This window comes from Oncorhynchus mykiss, chromosome 2 (genome assembly GCF_013265735.2).
Source record: "Oncorhynchus mykiss isolate Arlee chromosome 2, USDA_OmykA_1.1, whole genome shotgun sequence".
Lineage (NCBI taxonomy): Eukaryota > Metazoa > Chordata > Actinopteri > Salmoniformes > Salmonidae > Oncorhynchus > Oncorhynchus mykiss.
The window spans coordinates 21286383-21313166 of NC_048566.1; the positions used below are offsets into that span (position 1 = coordinate 21286383).

General features: G+C 50.5%; 1 protein-coding gene across 4 annotated transcripts in view; it reads left to right on the top strand.

Annotated features, from left to right (window-relative positions):
• LOC110534415 (glutamate receptor ionotropic, kainate 5) overlaps positions 1 to 24867 on the top strand; it is a 162928-nt gene extending 138061 nt beyond the window's left edge. For 2 of the 4 annotated variants that reach the window (XM_036941605.1, XM_036941615.1), the window contains exons 9-22: positions 550 to 603; positions 4564 to 4722; positions 5046 to 5198; positions 6180 to 6284; positions 6954 to 7061; positions 8507 to 8710; positions 9327 to 9440; positions 9810 to 9919; positions 10329 to 10502; positions 11038 to 11203; positions 19237 to 19462; positions 20206 to 20334; positions 20540 to 20706; positions 21963 to 24867. In XM_036941605.1, the coding sequence (XP_036797500.1) occupies positions 550 to 603; positions 4564 to 4722; positions 5046 to 5198; positions 6180 to 6284; positions 6954 to 7061; positions 8507 to 8710; positions 9327 to 9440; positions 9810 to 9919; positions 10329 to 10502; positions 11038 to 11203; positions 19237 to 19462; positions 20206 to 20334; positions 20540 to 20706; positions 21963 to 22589 (2496 nt within the window). In that variant the 3' untranslated portion in view covers positions 22590 to 24867. Of the gene's footprint in view, positions 1 to 549; positions 604 to 4563; positions 4723 to 5045; positions 5199 to 6179; positions 6285 to 6953; positions 7062 to 8506; positions 8711 to 9326; positions 9441 to 9809; positions 9920 to 10328; positions 10503 to 11037; positions 11204 to 19236; positions 19463 to 20205; positions 20335 to 20539; positions 20707 to 21295; positions 21333 to 21962 lie in introns of all 4 variants that reach the window. The other 2 variants (XM_036941629.1, XM_036941619.1) reach the window with 2 other exon arrangements.
• The last annotated feature ends 1917 nt before the right edge of the window (positions 24868 to 26784 follow it).

Consider the following 26784-nt stretch of genomic DNA (forward strand, 5'->3'; position numbering starts at 1 on the left):
TCTTAAGCAGCTGAAATCGTACTAACAGCTTGTCTATTTGACATGCGGTAATCCATATTCAGTGGTGATAATGGGTCCATAGGTGTTATGATGATGTATATTGTACAGCCTGTAGCAAAGGCAGTCAGAGCACAGGAGTGACTCAGAGATGGGCCTTTATATAGAACTGTGTCTGTCTGTCTGTCTGTCTGTCTGTCTGTCTGTCTGTCTGTCTGTCTGTCTGTCTGTCTGTCTGTCTGTCAGTACATGCATTACCACTGCTCTCTGCTCTCTCTGCTCTGTCTACTCTCTGCCTTAAGCTTTATTGTGTAAGTTTGACAATTTAACACTGTGGTTATGGTAAGCTCTCTCTTTCTATCCCTCTCTCTCTCTCGTCATCCCTCTCTCTCTCTCTCTCTCTCTCTCTCTCTGCTTCTGTCCTTCTCGCCCTCACTCTGTCTCCTACCACTTCCCATCTCCATCTATCTTCCCCCTCTTCCCTCTTACTTTCTATCTCACTCTCCTTCTCTCTGTCTCCCCTCCCCCATTCGCTTCTCTCTCTCTCCACAGGCGTCAGAGTTGGGAATGACATCAGCGTTTTACAAGTACATCCTCACCACCATGGTAAGAACGCACCAACGCCTCAGCATTCTTGCCATCCTTCCACCTTTCCTCTCCTCTGTGTCCTTCCTTCCGCCTCCTTCTCAATCCCTCTCTTTGTCCCTGGGTGTGTGTGAGGGACGGGGCTCAGGGGCGTGCCAGGTGGGTGAAACACATTACAACATTCAGAGAGAAATGCACTACATGACCAAAAGTATGTGGACACCTGCTCCCTGAACATCTCATTCCAAAATCATGGGCATTAATATGGAGTTAGTCCCCCTTTGCTGCTATAACAGCCTCCACTCTTCTGGGAAGGCTTTCCACTAGATGCTGGAACATTGCTGCGGGGATTTGCTTCCATTCAGCCACAAGAGCATTAGTGAAGTCGGGCTCTGATGTTGGACGATTAGGCCTGGCTCGCAGTTGGCGTTCCAATTCATCCCAAAGGTGTTCAATGGGGTTGAGGTCAGGGCTCTTTGCAGGCCAGTCAAGTTCTTCCACACCGATCTCGACAAACCAGTTCTATATGGACCTCGCTTTGTGCACAGAGACAATGTCAGGCTGACACAGGAAATGTCATTGAATGCTGTAGCATTAAGATTTGCCTTCACTGGAACTAAGGGGCCTAGCCCGAACCATTAAAACTAGGCCAGCTCTAGCAGGGCAGAAATTTGACGAACGGACTTGTTGGAAAGGTGCCACATTGAAAGTCACTGAAAAAAGCTCTTCAGTAAGGCCGTTCTACTGCCAATGTTTTTCTATGGAGATTGCATGGCTGTGTGCCCGATATTATACACCTGTCAGCAATGGGTGTGGCTGAAATATATATAGTATATATAATGTATGAAAAAATAGGAGTTTACATGTTTTTATATAATTGAGGTTAAAGGTAACATCTTTTTTTGTATTACTAAGTCTGTCAATCATATCAAATGTATAATTTAAGTCAGCTGCTAAAATAATAGTTCCTTTCTGGATTTGATCTAATATCGCTTAAATTCTATCAAAAAACAGATTAGATAGATAGATAAATAGATTTGCTCCTGGTGGGAGTACAATGAAGTCAATGTGTATTTTTCACCATGTAAGGTAGAAGGGGAAATGGTGTATTCTTATTTATCAGGATGCCTACATCCCTGCTGTTACTACAGTAGGTGGGAGCATAAGCTTCTCCAACTCTTCTTTAAATGTTCAATTTCTCCTTTTAACATGTTTTACTCTTTCAAGAAAACCACATCTGATGACAACATTTGAAGTGTTCGAGAACCATATGCTTTTACCCCCATCATTCCATGTGATAAGTTGGATTTTGTTGGCCATGTATAGACTCAAAGTTAACTGTTTCGTCTATCATTGAAGAACCAAGTAAAACATTTTAGCAGACATGACATATGATGGCGGTAGGCCTTCCATAGAATGGAAGGATCCTAGTATAAATGCAGTACATAGTTATTGTATACATTACATCTATAGAGTGTGTGGTCTGAGCAGACATATAACAAAACACACACACAAAAAAACATGAAGCTCAGTACGTCATAGTACTATGCCTTTTTATATATATATATATATTTTTTTTTTAGCATAATTTTGCACGCCCAATTTTTCAGTTTTTGATTTGTTAAAAAAGTTTGAAATATCCAATAAATGTCGTTCCACTTCATGATTGTGTCCCACTTGTTGTTGATTCTTCACAAAAAAATACAGTTTTATATCTTTATGTTTGAAGCCTGAAATGTGGCAAAAGGTCGCAAAGTTCAAGGGGGCCGAATACTTTCGCAAGGCACTGTATAGTGGCTGGGGTGAGTGGGTCCTCTGAGAGACTGAAATGGGACGAGTGGAGGCCCCAAGCACACCTCAGAGAAGTGTCTGATGCCCTCCCAGTCACCCCCTCCCAATCCTCTGGATATAGCCCCTCTCCGTTCTCACTAACAACCACCATTAAATCTTAAAACAAGGACTAATAATGATTCAATATCCTTTTCTAATCTGTCCAGAACTCAGAACAGAAATACATTTTACAAGTCAGGAAAAAAAGGAATACAATTACATTGTAATAAGTCCTTCTTTCTCTCTCCCTAACCAAATCCATCCATCCCTCTCCACCTCCCCTCCCTGTTCTCACCTCTTTACCACACCCAAGCCAAGCTTGTCCCCACCTCCCCTCATGTCCTCCCTTACCCACCCAGGCCAAGGTTATCCAAACCTCTGTCTTTAGCCCCCCTCCCTTCAACTCAAACACATTTACACCCCTCTATACGTGTAACTATTCATCCATTCTCCTTCATTCACACACAACATATACCTTATGCTTCCGCACACTCATGCTCTCCCGCCCTCCTACACATATTCATATTCACCCTCCTTCACTCTCCCATTCATGTGCACAGACACATACCCACACATTCACCCACTCACACCCTCTTGCCCACAAAAACACACATCCATTATTATTTACAATTGTTAACTTACATGCCATATTTCCTCTTTTATATTGTCTTTTCAGTGTCCATGTTTCTCACTGGCATTGGCTAATTATATTGTTACTTCCTAGAGAAGAACAGTTATTTGAGGACAATAGAGTCTAGATTGTATTGGGGGGAGGGGGAAGGAATATTGTCTCAATTTACGATAAGTTGGTCTGGGGCATCACTGTATGTAGCCTAGTGTAATTATTGTTTTTTCCTGCTTCTGCCTCTCCTCAGGGCACTGGGCTCTCTTTCAACTGGAAAGGTTTCTTGCAGCCTGTTCAGGGCTTCATCAGTGCTTGTGAACTCCATTCTCTGTGTTCCCTTCCATACCTACAGTACTGCCGGGAATCAGAGTTGAGACTTGATTCCTTTTATCTCCAGTGACTGTCTGATCAGATTGAATTGTTTGCGTTTTTTTCTCAGCCTAGCAGACAGGTCCTGGACGAATCAAATGGACTGGCCGTGGACCTTGATCTCTTTATAACCCTGTGCCCTCAGAATGTTGAATTTGGTCTGATAGTTCCACAGATTAAAGATTACCAAGCGAGGTTATTTAGCGTTCTTCTACTTCACGCTGATCTGATGTCTTCGCTCCAGATCCTCCGGCAATACATCCACACTAAGCTCCTCCAATATCAGCTTGATCACATAGCTGGAAAGGTCTGCTTTTTTCTTGTCTTCTGGTAGGGACAATATTCTCATATTATTTTGTCTCTATTTGTTTTCTAGCTGATCCAGTTCATCTTCTAAAGTTTGCGCCTTTGTTTCCAGAAGGCCAATTTTATTGTTTCATCCACGCGCCCGCCCTGTATATGCATAGCTTACATGATAGAATCAACTTTTTTTAACAACAGATTGTAACTGTTGTTTGTTTTGGTGAGAACTGGATATCCTTCAGCTGTTCGTTGCTCTCATTTGCATCTCCAAGTTGTTCTTTGTCTTTTCCTTTAAGGGAAGCCATGGCTTGTTGGATTTGAGTCTCAGCTTCGTTTTACTCACAGATTGGTTCGCTGCTCACTCTGCTCACAGATTGGTTCGCTGCTCACTCTGCTCACAGATTGGTTCGCTGCTCACTCTGCTCACAGATTGGTATGCTGCTCACTCTGCTCACAGATTGGTTCGCTGCTCACTCTCTCCCGGCTGCTTGGGGATATATTGATCCATTGATTTTAAAGGCTTAATGGAAACTATGTTGTCTGGCCTCTACATATATTCACAGTTTTGAAGGTACAAAACAGAGCTACTATCTCCCCATGCGTCAAAGGGGGTACGCGCATGCGCCTCGCTCTCTCTTCATTCAATTCAAATGGGCTTTATTGGCCTCTCTCGCACTCTTCATTCAATTCAAATGGCTTTATTGGCATGGGAGACATATGTTTACATTGCCAAAGCAAGTGAAATAAACAGAAATGAACAGTAAACTCTTTCTCACTCTCTGTTTCTGTTTCTGGTTCTGAGATTTCATACACATGTCACTCACCCAACTTATCCTCTCCTCACCCTCTCCCAGGACTTCCCCCTGCTGAGGCTGGATGACATAGTCGATGACCAGTCCAACATCATAGGGTTCTCCATGTTCAACACCACCCATCCATTCTACCTGGAGTTCATCAGGAGTCTCAACCTGTCCTGGAGGGAGGGCTGTGATCTCATCTACCCCGGGCCTGCGGTATGTTCTACCAGAGTGTTACATTCACACATCCCTGTGTCAGCTGGTGCATACCTTGTTTTAACTGAGAAATTGTATGTTAACAAGTGTTACTTCCTGGTGTGTTGGTATCAAATGGTCCATATGGACACTTGTCTCATTGAATCACCAAATACAGACACCAAAATGGAATAAAGTTATTACTATGTTATGAACCATGTTACTCCTTCCTCCCTCCTGCAATTCCTTACCTACCACCCCTCTTCGCCTTCCTGCAACTCTCTTCTCCTCCTCCTGCCCATTTCTAATTTCTCTCCCCCGTGCACCTCCTTCTCCCCCTCCAGTTGTCGTCAGCGTTGATGTTTGATGCTGTGCACGTTGTGGTGGGGGCGGTGAGGGAGCTCAACAGGAGTCAGGAGATTGGAGTCAAACCTCTCAGCTGCACCTCTCCTCAGATCTGGCAACACGGCACCAGCCTCATGAACTACCTACGCATGGTCAGTACACACACACACACACACACGCACACGCACACACACACACACACACACACACACACACGCACACGCACAAGAACACACACAAGAACACACACAAGAACACACACACGCACAAGAACACACACACAGTTCATTTTTATTTTGAGTCTTCATTTGAGTTGTTTGTTCTCATAACAAAATATCTGACTTTTAGATACCAATAGCAGCCACACTGTTAAACAAGTCACCAGCAACTACAGCATATCAGTCCGTCACACTCCTGTCCTGCCACCATGTCGTTGTGTTGGGTCACACTCCTGTCGTGCCCACCATGTCGTTCTGTTGGGTCACACTCCTGTCCTGCCACCATGTCGTTCTGTTGGGTCACACTCCTGTCCTGCCCCCCCATGTCGTTGTGTTGGGTCACACTCCTGTCCTGCCCCCCCATGTTGTTGTGTTGGGTCACACTCCTGTCCTGCCACCATGTCGTTGTGTTGCGTCACACTCCTGTCCTGCCACCATGTCGTTGTACTGGGGTCCAGTGTTGTTGGTAATAGGTGGTTGTGTCACTCTGTCTGTCTGTCTTCCATCTGGCACTCCTCCTCCCTTGTTATTCTTTGTTATTTGACAAGGCTGGTTGTCTGTGTGTCTCATTGACGAGCTGTCTTCATGGCTGCCTGTGCTCCATCTCTCTTTGTCTCCTCGGTACAGGCCTGTTATCTGTCTCTGTTATCAAACCACTGGGTGTGTTCCATCTTCACCACCACTCCATTCATCTTAGCTCTATCAAGCTCTGTCAGCACTGTCACACTGTGTACTAGATATGTGTAGTGTAAGTATAGTGTTCTCTCTCTTTGTCGTCTTTTTCTCTCATACCTCTTTCTCTCTCAATTCATTAAATTCCATTAAATTCAAATGAGCTTTATTGGCATCATACTACTATTTCTCCATCCCTCCCTCCTACTCTCTAATCTCTTTCCCTCCCTCTATCTCTGTCAGGTGGAGTATGATGGTCTGACAGGCCACGTGGAGTTCAACAGTAAAGGACAGAGAACCAACTACACACTGAGGATTCTGGAGAAACAGCACAGGGGTCACAGAGAGGTCAGAGGGCACTGGGAATATAGAGAAACAGAGTTTGACACAAAATGGCTTAATGTTGACAGTAATCCTCCCTAACAGTGACATTCTAGCCATATAATTAGAATTGGTTATGCTATGGAAGTGCTTTGTGATTCGCTAGCGACAGTATGTACTTAACGATAACACCAGCTGAGGACTAAAGACTAAATAGAACAGCAAAATCAATGGTTGTTTTTGGGTCGACATTTGCGATACGAGACTCCAAGGGGATCTCCAAAAATGTAGCACTTGTATTGTAATTAGATGGTTTTCCCTCTGAACGTTCTACATTTCAAACACAGTGAGGGTGCTGACATCTATCTGCAACGCTCCTAGAAACTGTTCTTTTAGAAATGCAGCACGAGAAGAGAAAATATAGGGCTTTAGAAAAAAATGATAATTCTATCTTTAGAGCCATTACCTCCTATCTGACCCATAGAGAGATGTATGTGAACATATAGTTTATTTTCCAAAGTGCCTTTGGGCTTGTCCTCTGGATTCTAGCTCCTTCTTGTTTTACACTGTCACACTGTCATTTACTATACCTCCTGGATAATCACACACATCCTGCAATTATTATCCAATTCTCTCTCTCTCTCTCTCTCTCTCTCTCTCTCTCTCTCTCCATCCCTTTCTCTCTCCCTCCCTCAGATTGGTATCTGGTACTCCAACAACACACTGGCTATGAACGCCACCAGTCTGGACATCAACGTCTCGGAAACACTGGCCAACAAGACCCTCATCGTCACCACCATACTGGTGAGGTCAAACCCTTTATTATGACCACCATACTGGTGAGGTCAAACCCTTTATTATGACCACCATATTGGTGAGGTCAAACCCTTTATTATGACCAACATATTGGTGAGGTCAAACCCTTTATTATGACCACCATACTGGTGAGGTCAAACCCTTTATTATGACCACCATACTGGTGAGGTCAAACCCTTTATTATGACCACCATATTGGTGAGGTCAAACCCTTAATCGTAACCATCATACTGGTGAGGTCAAACCCTTTATTATGACCACTATACTGGTGAGGTCAAAACCTTTATTATGACCACCATACTGGTGAGGTCAAAACCTTTATTATGACCACCATACTGATGAGGTCAAACCCTTTATTATGACCAGCATATTGGTCAGGTCAAAACCTTTATTATGACCACCTTATTAGTGAGGTCAAACATTTTATTATAACCACCATACTGATGAGGTCAAAATCTTTATTATGACCACCATACTGATGAGGTCAAAATCTTTATTATGAGCACCCTTCTAGTGAGGTCAAACCCGTTATCATGACCACCATACTGGTGAGGTCAAAACCTTTATTATGACCACCATACTGGTGAGGTCAAAACCTTTATTATAACCACCATACTGATGAGGTCAAAACCTTTATTATGACCACCATACTGGTGAGGTCAAAACATTTATTATGACCATCATACTGGTGAGGTCAAAACCTTTATTATGACCACCATACTGGTGAGGTCAAAACATTTATTATGACCATCATACTGGTGAGGTCAAAACCTTTATTATGACCAACATATTGGTGAGGTCAAAACCTTTATTATGACCACCACATACTGAGGTTATCACCATATGTACAAAACATTAGGAATGCTCTTTCCATGACACAGACTGACCAGGTGAATCCACTTCAGTCAGTGTAGATGAAGGGGAGGAGACAAATAATGATTTTTAAGCCTTGAGACAATTGAGAAATGGATTGTGTATGTGTGCCCATTCCGAGGTGAATGCGTAAGACAAACGATTTAAGTGCATTTGAATGGGGTATGACAGTAGGAGACAGGCACACCAGTATGCGTTTGTCAAGAACTGCAACGCTGCTGTTTTTTCACGTTCAACAGTTTCCCGTGTGTATCAAGAATGGTCCACCACCCAAAGGACATCCAGCCAACGTGACACAACTGGGAGCATTGAGTCAACATGGCCAGAATCCCTGTGGAATGCTTTCAACACCTTGTAGAGTCCAATCCCCGACAAATAGAGGCGGTTCTGAGGGCAAAAGGGGGTGCAACTTAATATTAGAAAGGTGTTCTTAATGTTTTTTTCACTCAGTGTATAACCTAAGGTCCTTTTAGTAAATCATATCAGTCTCCAACACATAGTAATGCCAGAGTTGTCATGCATCCCTCTGTCCCCTCCCTATCGCCTTCCTCTCTGTGCAGGAGAGCCCCTATGTGATGCGTAAGGGGAACTACCAGGAGTACCAGGGGAATGACCAGTACGAGGGCTTCTGTGTGGACATGTTGAGAGAGCTAGCAGACATCTTGAAGTGCTCCTTCAGGATTAAACTGGTGGATGATGGGCTATATGGAGCGCCTGAACCCAACGGGTCCTGGACCGGCATGGTGGGAGAGCTCATCAACAGGGTGAGCACACACACGCACACACACACACGCACGCACACACACACACACGCACGCTAATAAGGGTCTGTGTGCTTAATTAGATCACAGCATACTTCAATTACCAGAGTGTGGTCCCCATGTGCCTCTTGCCATGGTGCTGCCCTGCTCCCCACTCTCTCTTCCCTCTCTGCTCTCCTGACTGATTAAACCAGACTAATCCCATGTTCATCAGTTAGGCTTTAATTTGACTGTCTGACAGGAGGTTCCATAGATGGAACAGCCAGCCAACAGTTCTGCTGCAGTAGATCTCGGACTCTATTGTCTCTCTGAAAACACAATTTTTCTCTCCGTGTATGTGTCACTCTGTCTTTCTCCCTCTGAGAGGTGGAGGGAACGCCATTGGCTCATAGGTGAATCTCCAAACCAGGGGTCTCTGACTCTGAGTGACCGAAGTGTCAGTTTGTTGTCATCTATTTCTGACTCTCCCTCTCCCTCTCTCTCTCTCTTTCTCACTCTCTCTCTCTCTCTCTCTCTCTCTCTCTCTCTCTCTCTCTCTCTCTCTCTCCCACCCTCTCTCTCTCTCTCTCTCTCTCTCTCTCTCTCTCTCTCTCTCTCTCTCTCTCTCTTTTTCCCACAGAAAGCAGACTTGGCAGTAGCAGGCTTCACCATCACGTCTGAGAGGGAGAAAGTCATAGACTTCTCCAAGCCCTTCATGACGCTAGGAATCAGCATCTTGTACAGAGTCCACCTGGTAAGGCAGACACACCAGAGCAGTTGGGTGTATTAGATTTACCTAACTGCTGTTTGTGCTATCCTGTTTATTTTATGGACTGTGACAATGCATTTCTTTGTGGCTATCGAGGATATCTGAATCTGATTTGGAAAGATAGAATGGATAGGTCTTATAGAGTTTATGGTTGTACATCGCACACGTTTACCGTTCAACTCTCTGAGGCTTACATTTGTTGCATTATGAACAGCTTCACATTGCAGAGATGATGTGCTGTACTGTTGCAGGGAAGAACACTGCCCCTCTGTGGTTGAAAAAGGAACTACATTCCCGCTAATGTAATAGGGCCACTCCAACCTGTCCTATCTCTCTCTCTTGTCTCTGTTTTAGGGGAGGAAACCGGGGTATTTCTCCTTCCTGGACCCCTTCTCTCCGGCTGTTTGGCTCTTCATGCTGCTCGCCTACCTGGCTGTCAGCTGTGTGCTCTTCCTGGCTGCAAGGTAAGTGCATGAAAGAGCACCACAGTAACCCAGGGCAACAGGAACAGGAAACTAGTGAGGAACTCTGGGATTGTTTGTGCATTTTGGTTGACACAATTGAATAATAATGAGTTACAGTAGCTTATATACACACCGAATTAAAATGCCTTGGTTGAGAAAAAAGGTGCTATCTAGAACCTAAAAGGGTTCTTTGGCTGTCCCCGTAGAAGAACCCTTTGAAGAAACCTTTTTGTTTCCAGGTAGAACCCTTTTGGGTTTCATGTGGAACCCTTTCCACAGAGGGTTCTACATAGAACGCAAAAGGGTTCTACCTGAAACCAAAAAGGGTTATCCTATGGGGACAGCCAAAGAACCCTTATGGAACCCTTTTTTCTAAGAGCGTTCTCCTCTTCTCCTCTCCTACTCCCAGGTTGAGTCCCTATGAGTGGTACAACCCCCACCCATGTCTGCAGGGGCACAAGGACATACTGGAGAACCAGTACACCCTAGGGAACAGCCTGTGGTTCCCTGTAGGAGGCTTCATGCAGCAGGGCTCTGAGATCATGCCCCGTGCCCTGTCCACACGCTGCGTCTCAGGGGTCTGGTAAGTCTGTGTGTGTGTGTGTGTGTGTGTGTGCGTGCGTGCGTGCGTGCGTGCGTGCGTGCGTGAGTGAGTGAGTGAGTGAGTGAGTGAGTGAGTGAGTGAGTGAGTGAGTGAGTGAGTGAGTGAGTGAGTGAGTGAGTGAGTGAGTGAGTGAGTGAGTGAGTGAGTGAGTGAGTGAGTGAGTGAGTGAGTGAGTAAGTAAGTAAGTACGTCTCAGTCTGTATTTCTGAGTTAATGGCTCTCTGTCACCCTCTCCTCTCTCATTTCTCTCCATGTCTGTGATTCTGTCAAACTCTATTTTCTCGGACTCTCTCTCTCTCCGCCTCTCTCTCTCTCTCTGTCTGTCTCTCCCTGCATCTCTCTCTCTCTCTCTGTGTCTCTCTCTGCGTCACTCTCTGCATTTGTCTCCCTCTCTGTCTCTCTCTGACAGTCTCACTTCTCCCATTCTTTCCCCTTAGTCCTACCTCCCTTTCCCTCTCTCTATCTCCCCTCTCCTTCTCTTACTCTCTCTAACTCTGTCTCTCTCTTCTCCCAGGTGGATGTTTACTCTGATCATCATCTCCTCCTACACGGCCAACCTGGCAGCCTTCCTGACCGTCCAGAGGATGGAGGTGCCCATCGAGTCTCCTGACGACCTGGCCGACCAGACCAACATCGAGTATGGCACTATCCACGGGGGGAGCACCATGACTTTCTTCATGGTACGGCCCGACGCTGGCCCTGGCGGGCGTATGTAGAACTTTGAATGGAGAACGACTGGTAGGGAGGTGTGTGTGTGTGTGCTGTTGTTCTAGTATTTGCCGACCTGTCTCAGATTGCTCCTATTTGTATGTGTGTGTATGGTGAAGTGTGTATGTGTTTGAGCACAGTGTGTGAGTGTAGTTGTTTCCCTATTTTCTGGCATGTCTCTGAGCTCCTGTTGTGTTCTTTGTGGCTGTTAGTGTTAAGTGGCTGAGTGTCAGTGTTTGCTTATGTAAGAGCTGCTGGCATCTGTGTCGGCATCTGTGTTTGTCAGTGTGTTTGGACTGTGTGTTTGAGTGTGCATGTGTGTTGGTGAGTAAATCTTTAGGCGTGTGTGTGTTCATTGTGCTTACCCAGACCTCCCTTGATGCTGCATCATCCCTCTCTCCACCTACCTCTTAACTGTACACACTACCAAAGAGTCCTTCACATCCAACCCATTTTACATCTCACCTGTTTTGTTGTTTTGTTGCATATACAATACTGTATCTAACTGGTTGCTGTTACCTTGACTCTGTGTCTATGCTGTTCCTTAGCATGACATATTGAATGTACCACCTTGCTTTTGATTCAGCTGCATCTGGATAAAGGATAATGCATCTGTTTAATTATGAGGAAATATGAGGAAATGTATATATCTCTCTTTTCCCACCCCTCCATCTCTATCCCTTCTCCTCCCTCCCTTCTCCTCCCTCCCCTTTCCCTTTCCCACCCCTCCATCTCTATCCCTTCTCCTCCCTCCCCCTCCCCTTTCCCTTTCCCACCCCTCCATCTCTATCCCTTCTCCTCCCTCCCTTCTCCTCCCTCCCCTTTCCCTTTCCCTTTCCTACCCCTCCATCTCTATCCCTTCTCCCCCCTCCCCTTTCCCTTTCCCACCCCTCCATCTCTATCCCTTCTCCTCCCTCCCCTTTCCCTTTCCCTTTCCCACCCCTCCATCTCTATCCCTTCTCCTCCCTCCCCTTTCCCTTTCCCACCCCTCCATCTCTATCCCTTCTCCTCCCTCCCCTTTCCCTTTCCCTTTCCCACCCCTCCATCTCTATCCCTTCTCCTCCCTCCCCTTTCCCTTTCCCTTTCCCACCCCTCCATCTCTATCCCTTCTCCTCCCTCCCCTTTCCCTTTCCCTTTCCCACCCCTCCATCTCTATCCCTTCTCCTCCCTCCCCTTTCCCTTTCCCACCCCTCCATCTCTATCCCTTCTCCTCCCTCCCCTTTCCCTTTCCCTTTCCCACCCCTCCATCTCTATCCCTTCTCCTCCCTCCCCTTTCCCTTTCCCACCCCTCCATCTCTATCCCTTCTCCTCCCTCCCCTTTCCCTTTCCCTTTCCCACCCCTCCATCTCTATCCCTTCTCCTCCCTCCCCTTTCCCTTTCCCTTTCCCACCCCTCCATCTCTATCCCTTCTCCTCCCTCCCCTTTCCCTTTCCCTTTCCCACCCCTCCATCTCTATCCCTTCTCCTCCCTCCCCTTTCCCTTTCCCTTTCCCACCCCTCCATCTCTATCCCTTCTCCTCCCTCCCCTTTCCCTTTCCCTTTCCTACCCCTCCATCTCTATCCCTTCTCCCCCCTCCCGTCTCCCCCCTCCCTTCTCCTCCCTCCCCTTTCCCTTTCCCTTTCCCACCCCTCCATCTCTATCCCTTCTCCCCCTCCCTTCTCCTCCCTCCCCTTTCCCTTTCCCACCCCTCCATCTCTATCCCTTCTCCCCCTCCCTTCTCCTCCCTCCCCTTTCCCTTTCCCACCCCTCCATCTCTATCCCTTCTCCCCCCTCCCGTCTCCTCCCTCCCCCTCCCCTTTCCCTTTCCCACCCCTCCATCTCTATCCCTTCTCCCCCCTCCCTTCTCCTCCCTCCCCTTTCCCTTTCCCACCCCTCCATCTCTATCCCTTCTCCTCCCTCCCCCTCCCCTTTCCCTTTCCCACCCCTCCATCTCTATCCCTTCTCCTCCCTCCCTTCTCCTCCCTCCCCTTTCCCTTTCCCTTTCCTACCCCTCCATCTCTATCCCTTCTCCCCCCTCCCCTTTCCCTTTCCCACCCCTCCATCTCTATCCCTTCTCCTCCCTCCCTTCTCCTCCCTCCCCTTTCCCTTTCCCACCCCTCCATCTCTATCCCTTCTCCTCCCTCCCCCTCCCCTTTCCCTTTCCCACCCCTCCATCTCTATCCCTTCTCCTCCCTCCCTTCTCCTCCCTCCCCTTTCCCTTTCCCTTTCCTACCCCTCCATCTCTATCCCTTCTCCCCCCTCCCCTTTCCCTTTCCCACCCCTCCATCTCTATCCCTTCTCCTCCCTCCCCTTTCCCTTTCCCTTTCCCACCCCTCCATCTCTATCCCTTCTCCTCCCTCCCCTTTCCCTTTCCCACCCCTCCATCTCTATCCCTTCTCCTCCCTCCCCTTTCCCTTTCCCTTTCCCACCCCTCCATCTCTATCCCTTCTCCTCCCTCCCCTTTCCCTTTCCCTTTCCCACCCCTCCATCTCTATCCCTTCTCCTCCCTCCCCTTTCCCTTTCCCTTTCCCACCCCTCCATCTCTATCCCTTCTCCTCCCTCCCCTTTCCCTTTCCCACCCCTCCATCTCTATCCCTTCTCCTCCCTCCCCTTTCCCTTTCCCTTTCCCACCCCTCCATCTCTATCCCTTCTCCTCCCTCCCCTTTCCCTTTCCCACCCCTCCATCTCTATCCCTTCTCCTCCCTCCCCTTTCCCTTTCCCTTTCCCACCCCTCCATCTCTATCCCTTCTCCTCCCTCCCCTTTCCCTTTCCCTTTCCCACCCCTCCATCTCTATCCCTTCTCCTCCCTCCCCTTTCCCTTTCCCTTTCCCACCCCTCCATCTCTATCCCTTCTCCTCCCTCCCCTTTCCCTTTCCCTTTCCCACCCCTCCATCTCTATCCCTTCTCCTCCCTCCCCTTTCCCTTTCCCTTTCCTACCCCTCCATCTCTATCCCTTCTCCCCCCTCCCGTCTCCCCCCTCCCTTCTCCTCCCTCCCCTTTCCCTTTCCCTTTCCCACCCCTCCATCTCTATCCCTTCTCCCCCTCCCTTCTCCTCCCTCCCCTTTCCCTTTCCCACCCCTCCATCTCTATCCCTTCTCCCCCTCCCTTCTCCTCCCTCCCCTTTCCCTTTCCCACCCCTCCATCTCTATCCCTTCTCCCCCCTCCCGTCTCCTCCCTCCCCCTCCCCTTTCCCTTTCCCACCCCTCCATCTCTATCCCTTCTCCCCCCTCCCTTCTCCTCCCTCCCCTTTCCCTTTCCCTTTCCCACCCCTCCATCTCTATCCCTTCTCCCCCCTCCCTTCTCCTCCCTCCCCTTTCCCTTTCCCTTTTCCTACCTCTCCATCTCTATCCCTTCTCCCCCCTCCCTTCTCCTCCCTCCCCTTTCCCTTTCCCACCCTCCATCTCTATCCCTTCTCCCCCCTCCGTTCTCCTCCCTCCCCTTTCCCTTTCCCACCCCTCCATCTCTATCCCTTCTCCCCCCTCCCTTCTCCTCCCTCCCCTTCCCCTTTCCCACCCCTCCATATCTATCCCTTCTCCCCCCTCCGTTCTCCTCCCTCCCCTTTCCCTTTCCCACCCCTCCATCTCTATCCCTTCTCCCCCCTCCCTTCTCCTCCCTCCCCTTTCCCTTTCCCACCCCTCCATCTCTATCCCTTCTCCCCCCTCCCTTCTCCTCCCTCCCCTTTCCCTTTCCCACCCCTCCATCTCTATCCCTTCTCCCCCCTCCCTTCTCCTCCCTCCCCTTTCCCTTTCCCACCCCTCCATCTCTATCCCTTCTCCCCCCTCCCTTCTCCTCCCTCCCCTTTCCCTTTCCCACCCCTCCATCTCTATCCCTTCTCCTCCCTCCCCCTCCCCTTTCCCTTTCCCACCCCTCCATCTCTATCCCTTCTCCTCCCTCCCTTCTCCTCCCTCCCCTTTCCCTTTCCCTTTCCTACCCCTCCATCTCTATCCCTTCTCCCCCCTCCCCTTTCCCTTTCCCACCCCTCCATCTCTATCCCTTCTCCTCCCTCCCCTTTCCCTTTCCCTTTCCCACCCCTCCATCTCTATCCCTTCTCCTCCCTCCCCTTTCCCTTTCCCACCCCTCCATCTCTATCCCTTCTCCTCCCTCCCCTTTCCCTTTCCCTTTCCCACCCCTCCATCTCTATCCCTTCTCCTCCCTCCCCTTTCCCTTTCCCTTTCCCACCCCTCCATCTCTATCCCTTCTCCTCCCTCCCCTTTCCCTTTCCCACCCCTCCATCTCTATCCCTTCTCCTCCCTCCCCTTTCCCTTTCCCTTTCCCACCCCTCCATCTCTATCCCTTCTCCTCCCTCCCCTTTCCCTTTCCCACCCCTCCATCTCTATCCCTTCTCCTCCCTCCCCTTTCCCTTTCCCTTTCCCACCCCTCCATCTCTATCCCTTCTCCTCCCTCCCCTTTCCCTTTCCCACCCCTCCATCTCTATCCCTTCTCCTCCCTCCCCTTTCCCTTTCCCTTTCCCACCCCTCCATCTCTATCCCTTCTCCTCCCTCCCCTTTCCCTTTCCCTTTCCCACCCCTCCATCTCTATCCCTTCTCCTCCCTCCCCTTTCCCTTTCCCTTTCCCACCCCTCCATCTCTATCCCTTCTCCTCCCTCCCCTTTCCCTTTCCCTTTCCCACCCCTCCATCTCTATCCCTTCTCCTCCCTCCCCTTTCCCTTTCCCTTTCCTACCCCTCCATCTCTATCCCTTCTCCCCCCTCCCGTCTCCCCCCTCCCTTCTCCTCCCTCCCCTTTCCCTTTCCCTTTCCCACCCCTCCATCTCTATCCCTTCTCCCCCTCCCTTCTCCTCCCTCCCCTTTCCCTTTCCCACCCCTCCATCTCTATCCCTTCTCCCCCTCCCTTCTCCTCCCTCCCCTTTCCCTTTCCCACCCCTCCATCTCTATCCCTTCTCCCCCCTCCCGTCTCCTCCCTCCCCCTCCCCTTTCCCTTTCCCACCCCTCCATCTCTATCCCTTCTCCCCCCTCCCGTCTCCTCCCTCCCCTTTCCCTTTCCCTTTCCCACCCCTCCATCTCTATCCCTTCTCCCCCCTCCCTTCTCCTCCCTCCCCTTTCCCTTTCCCTTTTCCTACCCCTCCATCTCTATCCCTTCTCCCCCCTCCCTTCTCCTCCCTCCCCTTTCCCTTTCCCACCCTCCATCTCTATCCCTTCTCCCCCCTCCGTTCTCCTCCCTCCCCTTTCCCTTTCCCACCCCTCCATCTCTATCCCTTCTCCCCCCTCCCTTCTCCTCCCTCCCCTTCCCCTTTCCCACCCCTCCATCTCTATCCCTTCTCCCCCCTCCGTTCTCCTCCCTCCCCTTTCCCTTTCCCACCCCTCCATCTCTATCCCTTCTTCCCCCCCCCTTCTCCTCCCTCCCCTTTCCCTTTCCCACCCCTCCATCTCTATCCCTTCTCCCCCCTCCCTTCTCCTCCCTCCCCTTTCCCTTTCCCACCCCTCCATCTCTATCCCTTCTCCCCCCTCCCTTCTCCTCCCTCCCCTTTCCCTTTCCCACCCCTCCATCTCTATCCCTTCTCCCCCCTCCCTTCTCCTCCCTCCCCTTTCCCTTTTCCTACCCCTTCATCTCTATCCCTTCTCCCCCCTCCCTTCTCCTCCCTCCCCTTCCCCTTTCCCTTTCCCACCCCTCCATCTCTATCCCTTCTCCCCCTCCGTTCTCCTCCCTCCCCTTTCCCTTTCCCATTCCCACCCCTCCATCTCTATCCCTTCTCCCCCTCCGTTCTCCTCCCTCCCCTTTCCCTTTCCCACCCCTCCATCTCTATCCCTTCTCCCCCCTCCCTTCTCCTCCCTCCCCTTTCCCTTTCCCACCCCTCCATCTCTATCCCTTCTCCCCCCTCCCTTCTCCTCCCTCCCCTTTCCCTTTTCCTACCCCTTCATCTCTATCCCTTCTCCCCCCTCCCTTCTCCTCCCTCCCCTTCCCCTTTCCCTTTCCCACCCCTCCATCTCTATCCCTTCTCCCCCTCCGTTCTCCTCCCTCCCCTTTCCCTTTCCCATTCCCACCCCTCCATCTCTATCCCTTCTCCCCCTCCGTTCTCCTCCCTCCCCTTTCCCTTTCCCACCCCTCCATCTCTATCCCTTCTCCCCCCTCCCTTCTCCTCCCTCCCCTTTCCCTTTCCCTTTCCCACCCCTCCATCTCTAACCCTTCTCCCCCCTCCCTTCTCCTCCCTCCCCTTTCCCTTTCCCACCCCTCCATCTCTATCCCTTCTCCCCCTCCCTTCTCCTCCCTCCCCTTTCCCTTTCCCTTTCCCACCCCTCCATCTCTATCCCTTCTCCCCCCTCCCTTCTCCTCCCTCCCCTTTCCCTTTCCCTTTCCCACCCCTCCATCTCTATCCCTTCTCCCCCCTCCCTTCTCCTCCCTCCCCTTTCCCTTTCCCTTTCCCACCCCTCCATCTCTATCCCTTCTCCCCCTCCCTTCTCCTCCCTCCCCTTTCCCTTTCCCTTTCCCACCCTCCATCTCTATCCCTTCTCCCCCCTCCCTTCTACTCCCTCCCCTTTCCCTTTCCCTTTCCCACCCCTCCATCTCTATCCCTTCTCCCCCTCCCGTCTCCCCCCTCCCTTCTCCTCCCTCCCCTTTCCCTTTCCCTTTCCCACCCCTCCATCTCTATCCCTTCTCCCCCTCCCTTCTCCTCCCTCCCCTTTCCCTTTCCCACCCCTCCATCTCTATCCCTTCTCCCCCCTCCCTTCTCCTCCCTCCCCTTTCCCTTTCCCTTTCCCTTTCCCACCCCTCCATCTCTATCCCTTCTCCCCCCTCCCTTCTCCTCCCTCCCCTTTCCCTTTCCCACCCCTCCATCTCTAACCCTTCTCCCCCTTCCCTTCTCCTCCCTCCCCTTTCCCTTTCCCTTTCCCACCCCTCCATCTCTATCCCTTCTCCCCCTCCCTTCTCCTCCCTCCCCTTTCCCTTTCCCACCCCTCCATCTCTATCCCTTCTCCTCCCTCCCCTTTCCCTTTCCCACCCCTCCATCTCTATCCCTTCTCCCCCTCCCTTCTCCCCCTCCCTTCTCCTCCCTCCCCTTTCCCTTTCCCACCCCTCCATCTCTATCCCTTCTCCCCCCCCTTCTTCTCCCTCCCCTTTCCCTTTCCCTTTCCCACCCCTCCATCTCTAACCCTTCTCCCCCCTCCCTTCTCCTCCCTCCCCTTTCCCTTTCCCTTTCCCACCCCTCCATCTCTATCCCTTCTCCCCCTCCCTTCTCCTCCCTCCCCTTTCCCTTTCCCACCCCTCCATCTCTATCCCTTCTCCTCCCTCCCCTTTCCCTTTCCCACCCCTCCATCTCTATCCCTTCTCCCCCTCCCTTCTCCCCCCTCCCGTCTCCCCCCTCCCGTCTCCCCCCTCCCCTTTCCCTTTCCCACCCCTCCATCTCTATCCCTTCTCCCCCTCCCTTCTCCTCCCTCCCCTTTCCCTTTCCCACCCCTCCATCTCTATCCCTTCTCCTCCCTCCCCTTTCCCTTTCCCACCCCTCCATCTCTATCCCTTCTCCTCCCTCCCCTTTCCCTTTCCCACCCCTCCATCTCTATCCCTTCTCCCCCCTCCCTTCTCCCCCTCCCTTCTTCTCCCTCCCCTTTCCCTTTCCCACCCGTCCATCTCTATCCCTTCTCCCCCTCCCTTCTCCCCCTCCCTTCTCCTCCCTCCCCTTTCCCTTTCCCACCCCTCCATCTCTATCCCTTCCCCCCCCTTCTTCTCCCTCCCCTTTCCCACCCCTCCATCTCTATCCCTTCTCCCCCTTTCCCTTCTTCTCCATTTCCCTTTCCCTTTCCCACCCCTCCATCTCTATCCCTTCTCCCCCTCCCTTCTCCCCCCTCCCTTCTCCCCCTCCCTTCCTCTCCCTCCCCTTTCCCTTTCCCACCCCTCCATCTCTATCCCTTCTCCCCCCTCCCTTCTCCCCCTCCCTTGTCCTCCTTCCCCTTTCCCTTTCCCTTTCCCACCCCTCCATCTCTATCCCTTCTCCCCCTCCCTTCTCCCCCCTCCCCTTTCCTTTTCCCACCCCTCCGTCTCTTTCCTCCACCCCCCCACCTCCCTCCCTCCCTCCAGAACTCGCGCTACCAGACATACCAGCGCATGTGGAACTACATGCACTCCAAGCAGCCCAGTGTGTTTGTGAAGAGCACAGAGGAGGGCATTGCCCGCGTGGTCAACTCTAAATATGCCTTCCTCCTGGAGAGCACCATGAATGAGTACTACCGCAAACTCAACTGTAATCTCACCCAGATTGGTGGTCTGCTGGACACCAAGGGCTACGGCATCGGCATGCCACTGGGTGAGAGAGGGATGGAGGTATGGGGGAGAGAGGGATGGAGGGAGGTATGGGGAGAGAAAGGGATGGGGGAGGGAGGTATGGGGGAGGTAGGTATGGGGGAGAGAGGAATGGAGGGAGGGAGGTATGGGGTCAGAGGGATGGAAGGAGGTATGGGGAGAGAGAGAGGGATGGAGGGATGTATGGTGGGAGAGAGGGATGGAGGAGGGAGGTATGGGGAGAGAGGGATGATGGAGGGAGGTATGTGGGGAGAGAGGGCTAGAGGGAGGGAGGTATGGGGAGAGAGGGCTAGAGGGAGGGAGGTATAGGAGGATAAAGGGATGGAAGGGGAGGTATGGGGGAGAGATGGATGGAGGGAGGTATGTGGGGTGAAATGGGAGAGAGGGATGGAGGGAGGGAGGTATGGGGAGAGATTGATGGAGGGAGGTATGTGGGGAGAAATGGGAGAGAGGGATGGATTGAGGGAGGTATTCGGGAGAGATGGATGGGAAAGAGGAGAGATGGAGAGATGGGAAAGAGGAGACATGAGAAGAGATGGGAAAGAGGAGAGATGGCAAAGAGAGAAGAGATTGGGTGAGAATGGTGGTGAAATGGAGGGAGGATGGGAGACAAGGAGAGACGGGGGAGTGGTACAACCCACAACATCTGGATGAGAAGGGGAGGAGACCACAATCCTTTTAATTCCTCTTCCTCTCCATATTTAATACCCTCTTTCTCCTCCTCCCTCTTTCCTTTTGTCCTCCCAGGATCTCCATTCAGAGAGGAGATCACTATGGCCATCCTGCACCTGCAGGAGAACAACAGGCTGGAGATCCTGAAGAGGAGGTGGTGGGAGGGAGGACAGTGCCCTAAAGAGGAGGACCACAGAGCCAAGGGTCAGTATACTACTCTGTTTCCAGTGTCTTTGCAGCTTTGTATCTCAACTAATGTCTGAGTGTTCTGAATGTACGAATGTACTGTAAGATGGGAGATTACCAGGGTCTGTGGTTTTGTGTGTGTAACTGTTCTTGTGTCATATCAGGGGCATATTGGTGGTACTGTATGTGTGTGTGCATTAACCATCATGTCTCTCCTCCACAGGTCTGGGCATGGAGAACATTGGGGGTATCTTCGTGGTGTTGATCTGTGGCCTCATCATTGCTGTGTTCGTGGCCATCATGGAGTTTGTGTGGTCGACGCGCTGCTCTTCAGAGACAGACGAGGTACGCCCTCAATCCTGCCCTCGCCGACACCACAGACCCACCCCAGTAGGTCCCCATGGCAACACACCAACCCTGACTCCCCATCCTCTGTCGTGCAGTGTGTGTGTGTTTGTTGGGCCGCCTCTGGAACTGTGTGTGTTTGAATATGTGTTCGTCGGGCTGCTTCTAGCACCATTTATGTGTGTGTGTGTTAATCAGTGTGTCTAGCCTGTGTGTTTCACTGTTGGGTTTGCTATGTATTGTGCATGGATGATGAGGGTTGCTATTTTTACAACTGAACCTCTAATGAAGCAGGACAGATTTCTCCTGCAAGCAGGTCAGGGTCCAGTCACATGTTGTGATGTTGTGTGAACGTACTTGTGTTGGCATGCTATAGTACTAGCGTTGGTGTGTGATCGCGGGAGGGTATTTTGACTGTGATCAGAAAGTGTTCATGTTTAGTACAGGGTATGGATAAGCCAATATTGTGATGCCAATATTTGCTTGCATAAGAAGCAGTGTGTAATGATTTCCCTGGCATTAAATGTCATGATCTATCTTCTTTTACATGCCTCACATGCTGGTACTCTTCGTTTCCATTCTTGGATCACTCATCTCTCTGTGTGTCTGCCACACCCGTCATTCTGTCAATCAGTGTCTGTTTTCTGATAATGAATACTGTTTCTGTTTGTGTAAGAGTATTATTCATCATTGTTATGATTTTGTAGATTAGAATATTCCATAATGTCTATGTCTATGTGTCCTTGGTGCATTTTGTTGGAACGTTTTGTGCAAGTGTGTGATGCTGTTGGAATGTTAAGAGGTGTGTGTGTGTCTGTTTGTGTGTGTGTGTTTGTGTTGTTTGTCGACATGCACCTCAGTTTGCTGGCCTGCCTGTTTGTTCATAGTTCATTATGCACCATTATATATTATATGTAATGTGTAATGAACACAATTTGTTCTGCTCAGTTGGTAATTTGTATGGATTGTATTAACTCTCTCTGCTCTTTGGATACTCTCCAACCTCTATCCATCTCTACACCTCCCCTCATTGTCTCCAAATCATTTCTATGCATTAACACTTTCATTGCCATCCCCCCATTTCTACCTTTCTATTCCCTCATTCGGTTCTCCTCTCCTCCTACCATCTCTTTTACTCCACCTCCACCCTGTTTCTGCTTTCCTTCTCTTTTTTCCCCCTCTATCTCTCTCCCTTTGCCTTCCCTCTTTTCCCCCTGTCTGTCTACTTTGCTTTTGTGGCCCCCTATCTCTCCCTATGCTCCCCTTCCCGTCGTCCCTCTCTCTCTCCTCTGTCCTCTCAGGTGTCTGTCTGTCAGGAGATGCTCACCGAGTTCCGAAACGCTGTCTCCTGTAAGAAGAGTTCCCGTTCCCGTCGTCGCCGCCCCCTGGGCAACTCTGCGGCCCTCCGCCACCCCACCCGCATCGCCCTGGGGGCCCAGCGGCCACTCCGCCTCGTACGGGAGATGCGCCTCAGCAACGGCAAGCTCTACAGCGGCTCGGGACCCCTGACTGGTGGAGCAGGGGGGCCAGGAGGGGGTGTAGGGGCTGAGGGAGGTCCCTCAGACATGGGCCCCGGGCCTCAGCGACTCCTGGAGGACCCTCTGGGGGCCAACACCACCTCTCCTCACCCGCCCCAGCCGCAGGCCGCCATGGCGCTCCCTCGCAGCTGCACGCACGTCAGGATCTGCCACGAGTGCAGGAGGATCCAGAGCCTGAGGTCAGGGATGGGTTCCACGAGGATCCCCCCCTCATCTGCACCCTTGCCCCGCCTGCCCCCTCCTCCTCCCCCCTCCTCCTCCAACACAGACAGCGAGGGGGGAGGTGGGTCCAGCCCCCGGCGGCTCCCCCACAGCACCCCTGCACCCTGCCTACCTATACCACCCCCACAGAGCAGCATCGACACAGACCTTCTGGGGAAGCAGGACTAAGACTGACAAACTAGGAGGGGCTGGAGGGTATATGTGGGGGCAAGTTAACGGTGACTTAACTGATGTTTTGAGCTGCTCAGTGACACACTATTATGTGACCCTCTGTACATTGGCCTCCAGGAGGGAACTACAGGGAGAGAAGGAGGAAGAAAGAGAGAGAGAGAGAATTAGAGGGCTCAAAGACATTGTGAGACGTGTGATGAAGCAATGAAAAGGATATATTTGCACAGATACCAAAAGACACCCATACAGAAGGAGAAAGAAGGAGAGACTTTCTTTGCTCTCCAGTGCGCTGCCCAGCTGGGTCTGGTGTTAGCCCAGTCTGTTCACAGAACCATGCTCCACTATGTTCTGGCTTTGTGATTTACCTGAAGATGGCTGCTCGGTTCTTATCTTGACTTACCAGTGGATCAATCAGGACTGAGCTACACTGGATAAAGCAGCCAGGTAACGCACATCATTTGATGCCAGACCTACTGGTTTCTCTGTTAGTCTCTCTCTGTTCTCCCCGCTCTCTATCGCCATCTCTCTCTCTCTTTCCCTTTCCATGGTACCACAGACTCATCTAGAGCGTCCAGCTCTTCCTCTCTGGACAGTGACCACTGTAGGAGGAGTCCACATCGATCCTGGAGGACCTTTAATCTATGTAACATACAACAACAGAAGACTTTAAAACTGACTCAGAGAATTATATGATTTTCCAGATTTTTTTGTTGTTGTCTTTGTCATTTGGTTACCATTGTTCTAAGTGGAAGTTACAGAAAAATAAAGACTGTATATGTGACTAATGTGGTGGATCACGACACACTATGAAGAAAGGACTCCCCTGAGGTTTACTGTGTGGAGGAGGTGTTTTGTCCCTCTGTGGACCCCGTAGCTGCTTTTGAAACGACATTGAAGAAAACAGATTTGGCTGGAAATGAGTTGCAACAAAGTCAGATATGCATAATATAATTGCTGTGTGTGTGTGTGTGTGTGTGTGTGTGTGTGTGTGTGTGTGTGTGTGTGTGTGTGTGTGTGTGTGTGTGTGTGTGTGTGTGTGTGTGTGTGTGTGTGTGTGTGTGTACACAGAGGTCTGTCCTTACAGTAAGTGAGAGAAACAAATGATCATACCATTTCAGTGTAAGTATATGATAATCAGAGGCTTTGCGATGTGAAATGACTTGTTATCCTGGAGAATACTTGCCAAGCCTTTTCTCCTCTTTACCTCTGTTCATAGCACAGAGAGAGAGGAAGAGGAGAGAGAGAAAAAGGAGAGAGCAATGGAGAGAGGAAGAAGAGAGAGATGAAGAGGAGTGGGAGAAAGAGAACAAATAGGAATGCAACAGTGAGGAACAGAGAGATAAAGGAGGACTGTATCAGAATGACAAATCCCTAATTGAACTTCTTCCATCATGAGATCTCTCCTGATCTGGTAATTCTGGGCAGCATCTTGTTGGGGGCTTGGCTCTGCTGCCGGGAGGCTGGGACTAAAGCTTCCCTGCTCGACATCACGTTGAACTGGCTGTTTGCAGCACAGACGCCTGCCAGAGCTCCACACAGAGCTCCACACCACCCTGAGCCCTCTCATTACAGCCTGTGGAGCTTTAGATCTGGTAATTATTCCCCTTTAATAACTAATAGCCACACAATGACTACGGAGGAGACTGAGGTCATGGTTTAATGTTATAAAAGTATGACTGGGAATGATGTTAGGGTTCAAGCCTCTTTGAGGATTTCTGCTGCCTCTCTCACATATACACCACAGATCATCTCACACACATGCACACACGCACGCACGCACACACATACACACACACATAATTATCTCTGTGTTCTTCTATTGAACCCACAGTGCAGCCAGACACACACAGCTGCATAGGTCACCACATTGTCTGTGATCTCCCTCTAGTCTCAACTCAATGCTGTGAAACCACTGGATGGCTTTGTTCCAATACACTTCATTGGCCACCTTTCCTCATCTCCTTTCCTACACAACAATTGATCTTACAAGGATAGACAAGTGAAAGCACTGGTGCATCTCTAACCGGTCCTTTCATCTATCAGTGGTGAAGAAGGAAAGGAGATAAGAAAATGAAGACCTTTGAGTATTGGAACATACAACAATGCCAGGGGGAGGGAAGGAGGGGTAGCCAAAGTGAATCAGAGGGGTGTCTTTGAGGGGAGAGAGTTTACTCAACAAAAAAAACATTGTTTTTGTTTACTTTTCTGTTCTCTCTGTTATTTTTTCATATTTCTATACTAGTGCTAAATGGATTATTAAAAGAATGAAGTTGAATATTATGGATACATTTGTATTAATATTATTGTTGTCACGTAACTAGGAGTGGTGGGTGTGGAGTCAGGCGCAGAGAGCAGAGGTTTAAGGAAAACCGTATTTATTCCGGTGAGAAAAGGTCATGCCAAAACAACAGGCAAATAAATGACCGGCCCAAAACAGGACACAAACAGTCCGGAAAAATACAAACAATTACCATCCACAAAACAGAACAGAGAAACAAGCCCGCACAAAGGCAAACAGGTGAAACCAATAAGACATAACCAACAGAAAAGGAAAAGGGAACGCTATGCACCAGATTATATGCGCTCCTGGGGTCCAGTTTAGTGAAAAAAAACGCGCTCCGTGAAATGTACCACCGTAGCGATGAGAGGTAGCGGGTAACTAAACCCCACTGTGGTGGCATTTAGACCTCTATAATCAATGCACGGACGCAGACCTCCCTCCTTTTTTTCACAAAAAATAAACTCGAGGAGACGGGTGACGTGTAAGGCCGAATGTACCCCTGTCCCAGAGATTCCGTGACGTATGTCTCCATAGCCACTGTCTCCTCCTGTGACAACGGGTGCACGTGACTCCTGGGAAGCGCTGCGTTTACCTGGAGGTTTATCGCGCAATCCCCTCGTCGATGAGGTGGTAATTTGGTCGCCCTCTTCTTACAGAAGAAGGAATGCGCACAGTGGAGACCTGGTCTGGACTCCCCACCGTCGTGGCACCAATGGAAACCCCTATACACCTACCTGAACACTCCTCTGACCACCCCTGGAGAGTCCCCTGTTTCCAAGAAATCATAGGATTGTGACTGGCCAGCCAGGGAACCCCCAGCACCACTGGAAACGCAGGTGAATAAATAAGGAAGAGACTAATCCGCTCCCCATGATCCCCCTGCGTTACCATGTCCATTGAAACCGTGGCCTCCCTGACCAGCCCTGACCCTAACGGTCGGCTATCTAAGGAGTGCACGAGGAAGGGTGGATCTATCGGCACCAGCGGAATCCCTAACCTACGAGCGAGTCCGCGATCCATAAAGTTACCAGCTGCGCCTGAATTGACTAGCACCTTATGCTGGAGAGAGGGAGAAAACTCAGGGAAAGAGGTTAGTAAAAACATGTGACCAACAGGGAGCTCTGGGTGAGTTTGGTGCTGACTCACCTGGGGTGACCGAGAAGTGCTCTGCCTGCCCTTTCGACTCCCAGACGAGCTCCTCCAGCACCGGCCGGCAGTGTGTCCTCAGCTGGTGAAGGAGGAGCCTCCTCCTCCGGGTTCCCCTCGATGTGGCCCCCCCCCCCAACTCCATAGATATTGGAGCGGGAGGGCCGGGAGGTGGAACTAACAGGGCCCGTTCTGAATGCCTGCGGGCAGCCAGCAGGTTGTCCAGTCGGATCGACATGTCTATGAGCTCTTCGAGGGAGTCCCGACAAGCTAGCTCCCTGTGGACGTCCTCCCGGAGGCTACACCAGTAGTGGTCCATCAGGGCCATCGGTCCATTCTCTCCATCATCTGGTCCATCGCTGACCCAATTCTATGGAGGATGGCCGTGTGATGGAGGACACGCTCCTCCATCGATGGGAGAGGGGTTGCAGCTGCTCCTGCTGACTCCATACTTGGTGCGGGCTTCTGTTACGTAACTAGGAGTGGTGGGTGCGTCAGGTGCAGAGAGTAGAGGTTTAAGGAAAAACATATTTATTTCCGGTGAGAAAAGGTCATGCCAAAACAACAGGCAAATAAATGACCGGCCCAAAAGAGGACACAAACAGTCCGGAAAAATACAAACAATTACCATCCACAAAACAGAACAGAGAAACAAGCCCGCACAAAGGCAGGCGGGCATAACAGGCTTAAATAGCCCTAAACCAAACCCCAAACGAGAAACAGGTGAAACCAATAAGACATAACTAACAAAAATGGAAAAGGGAA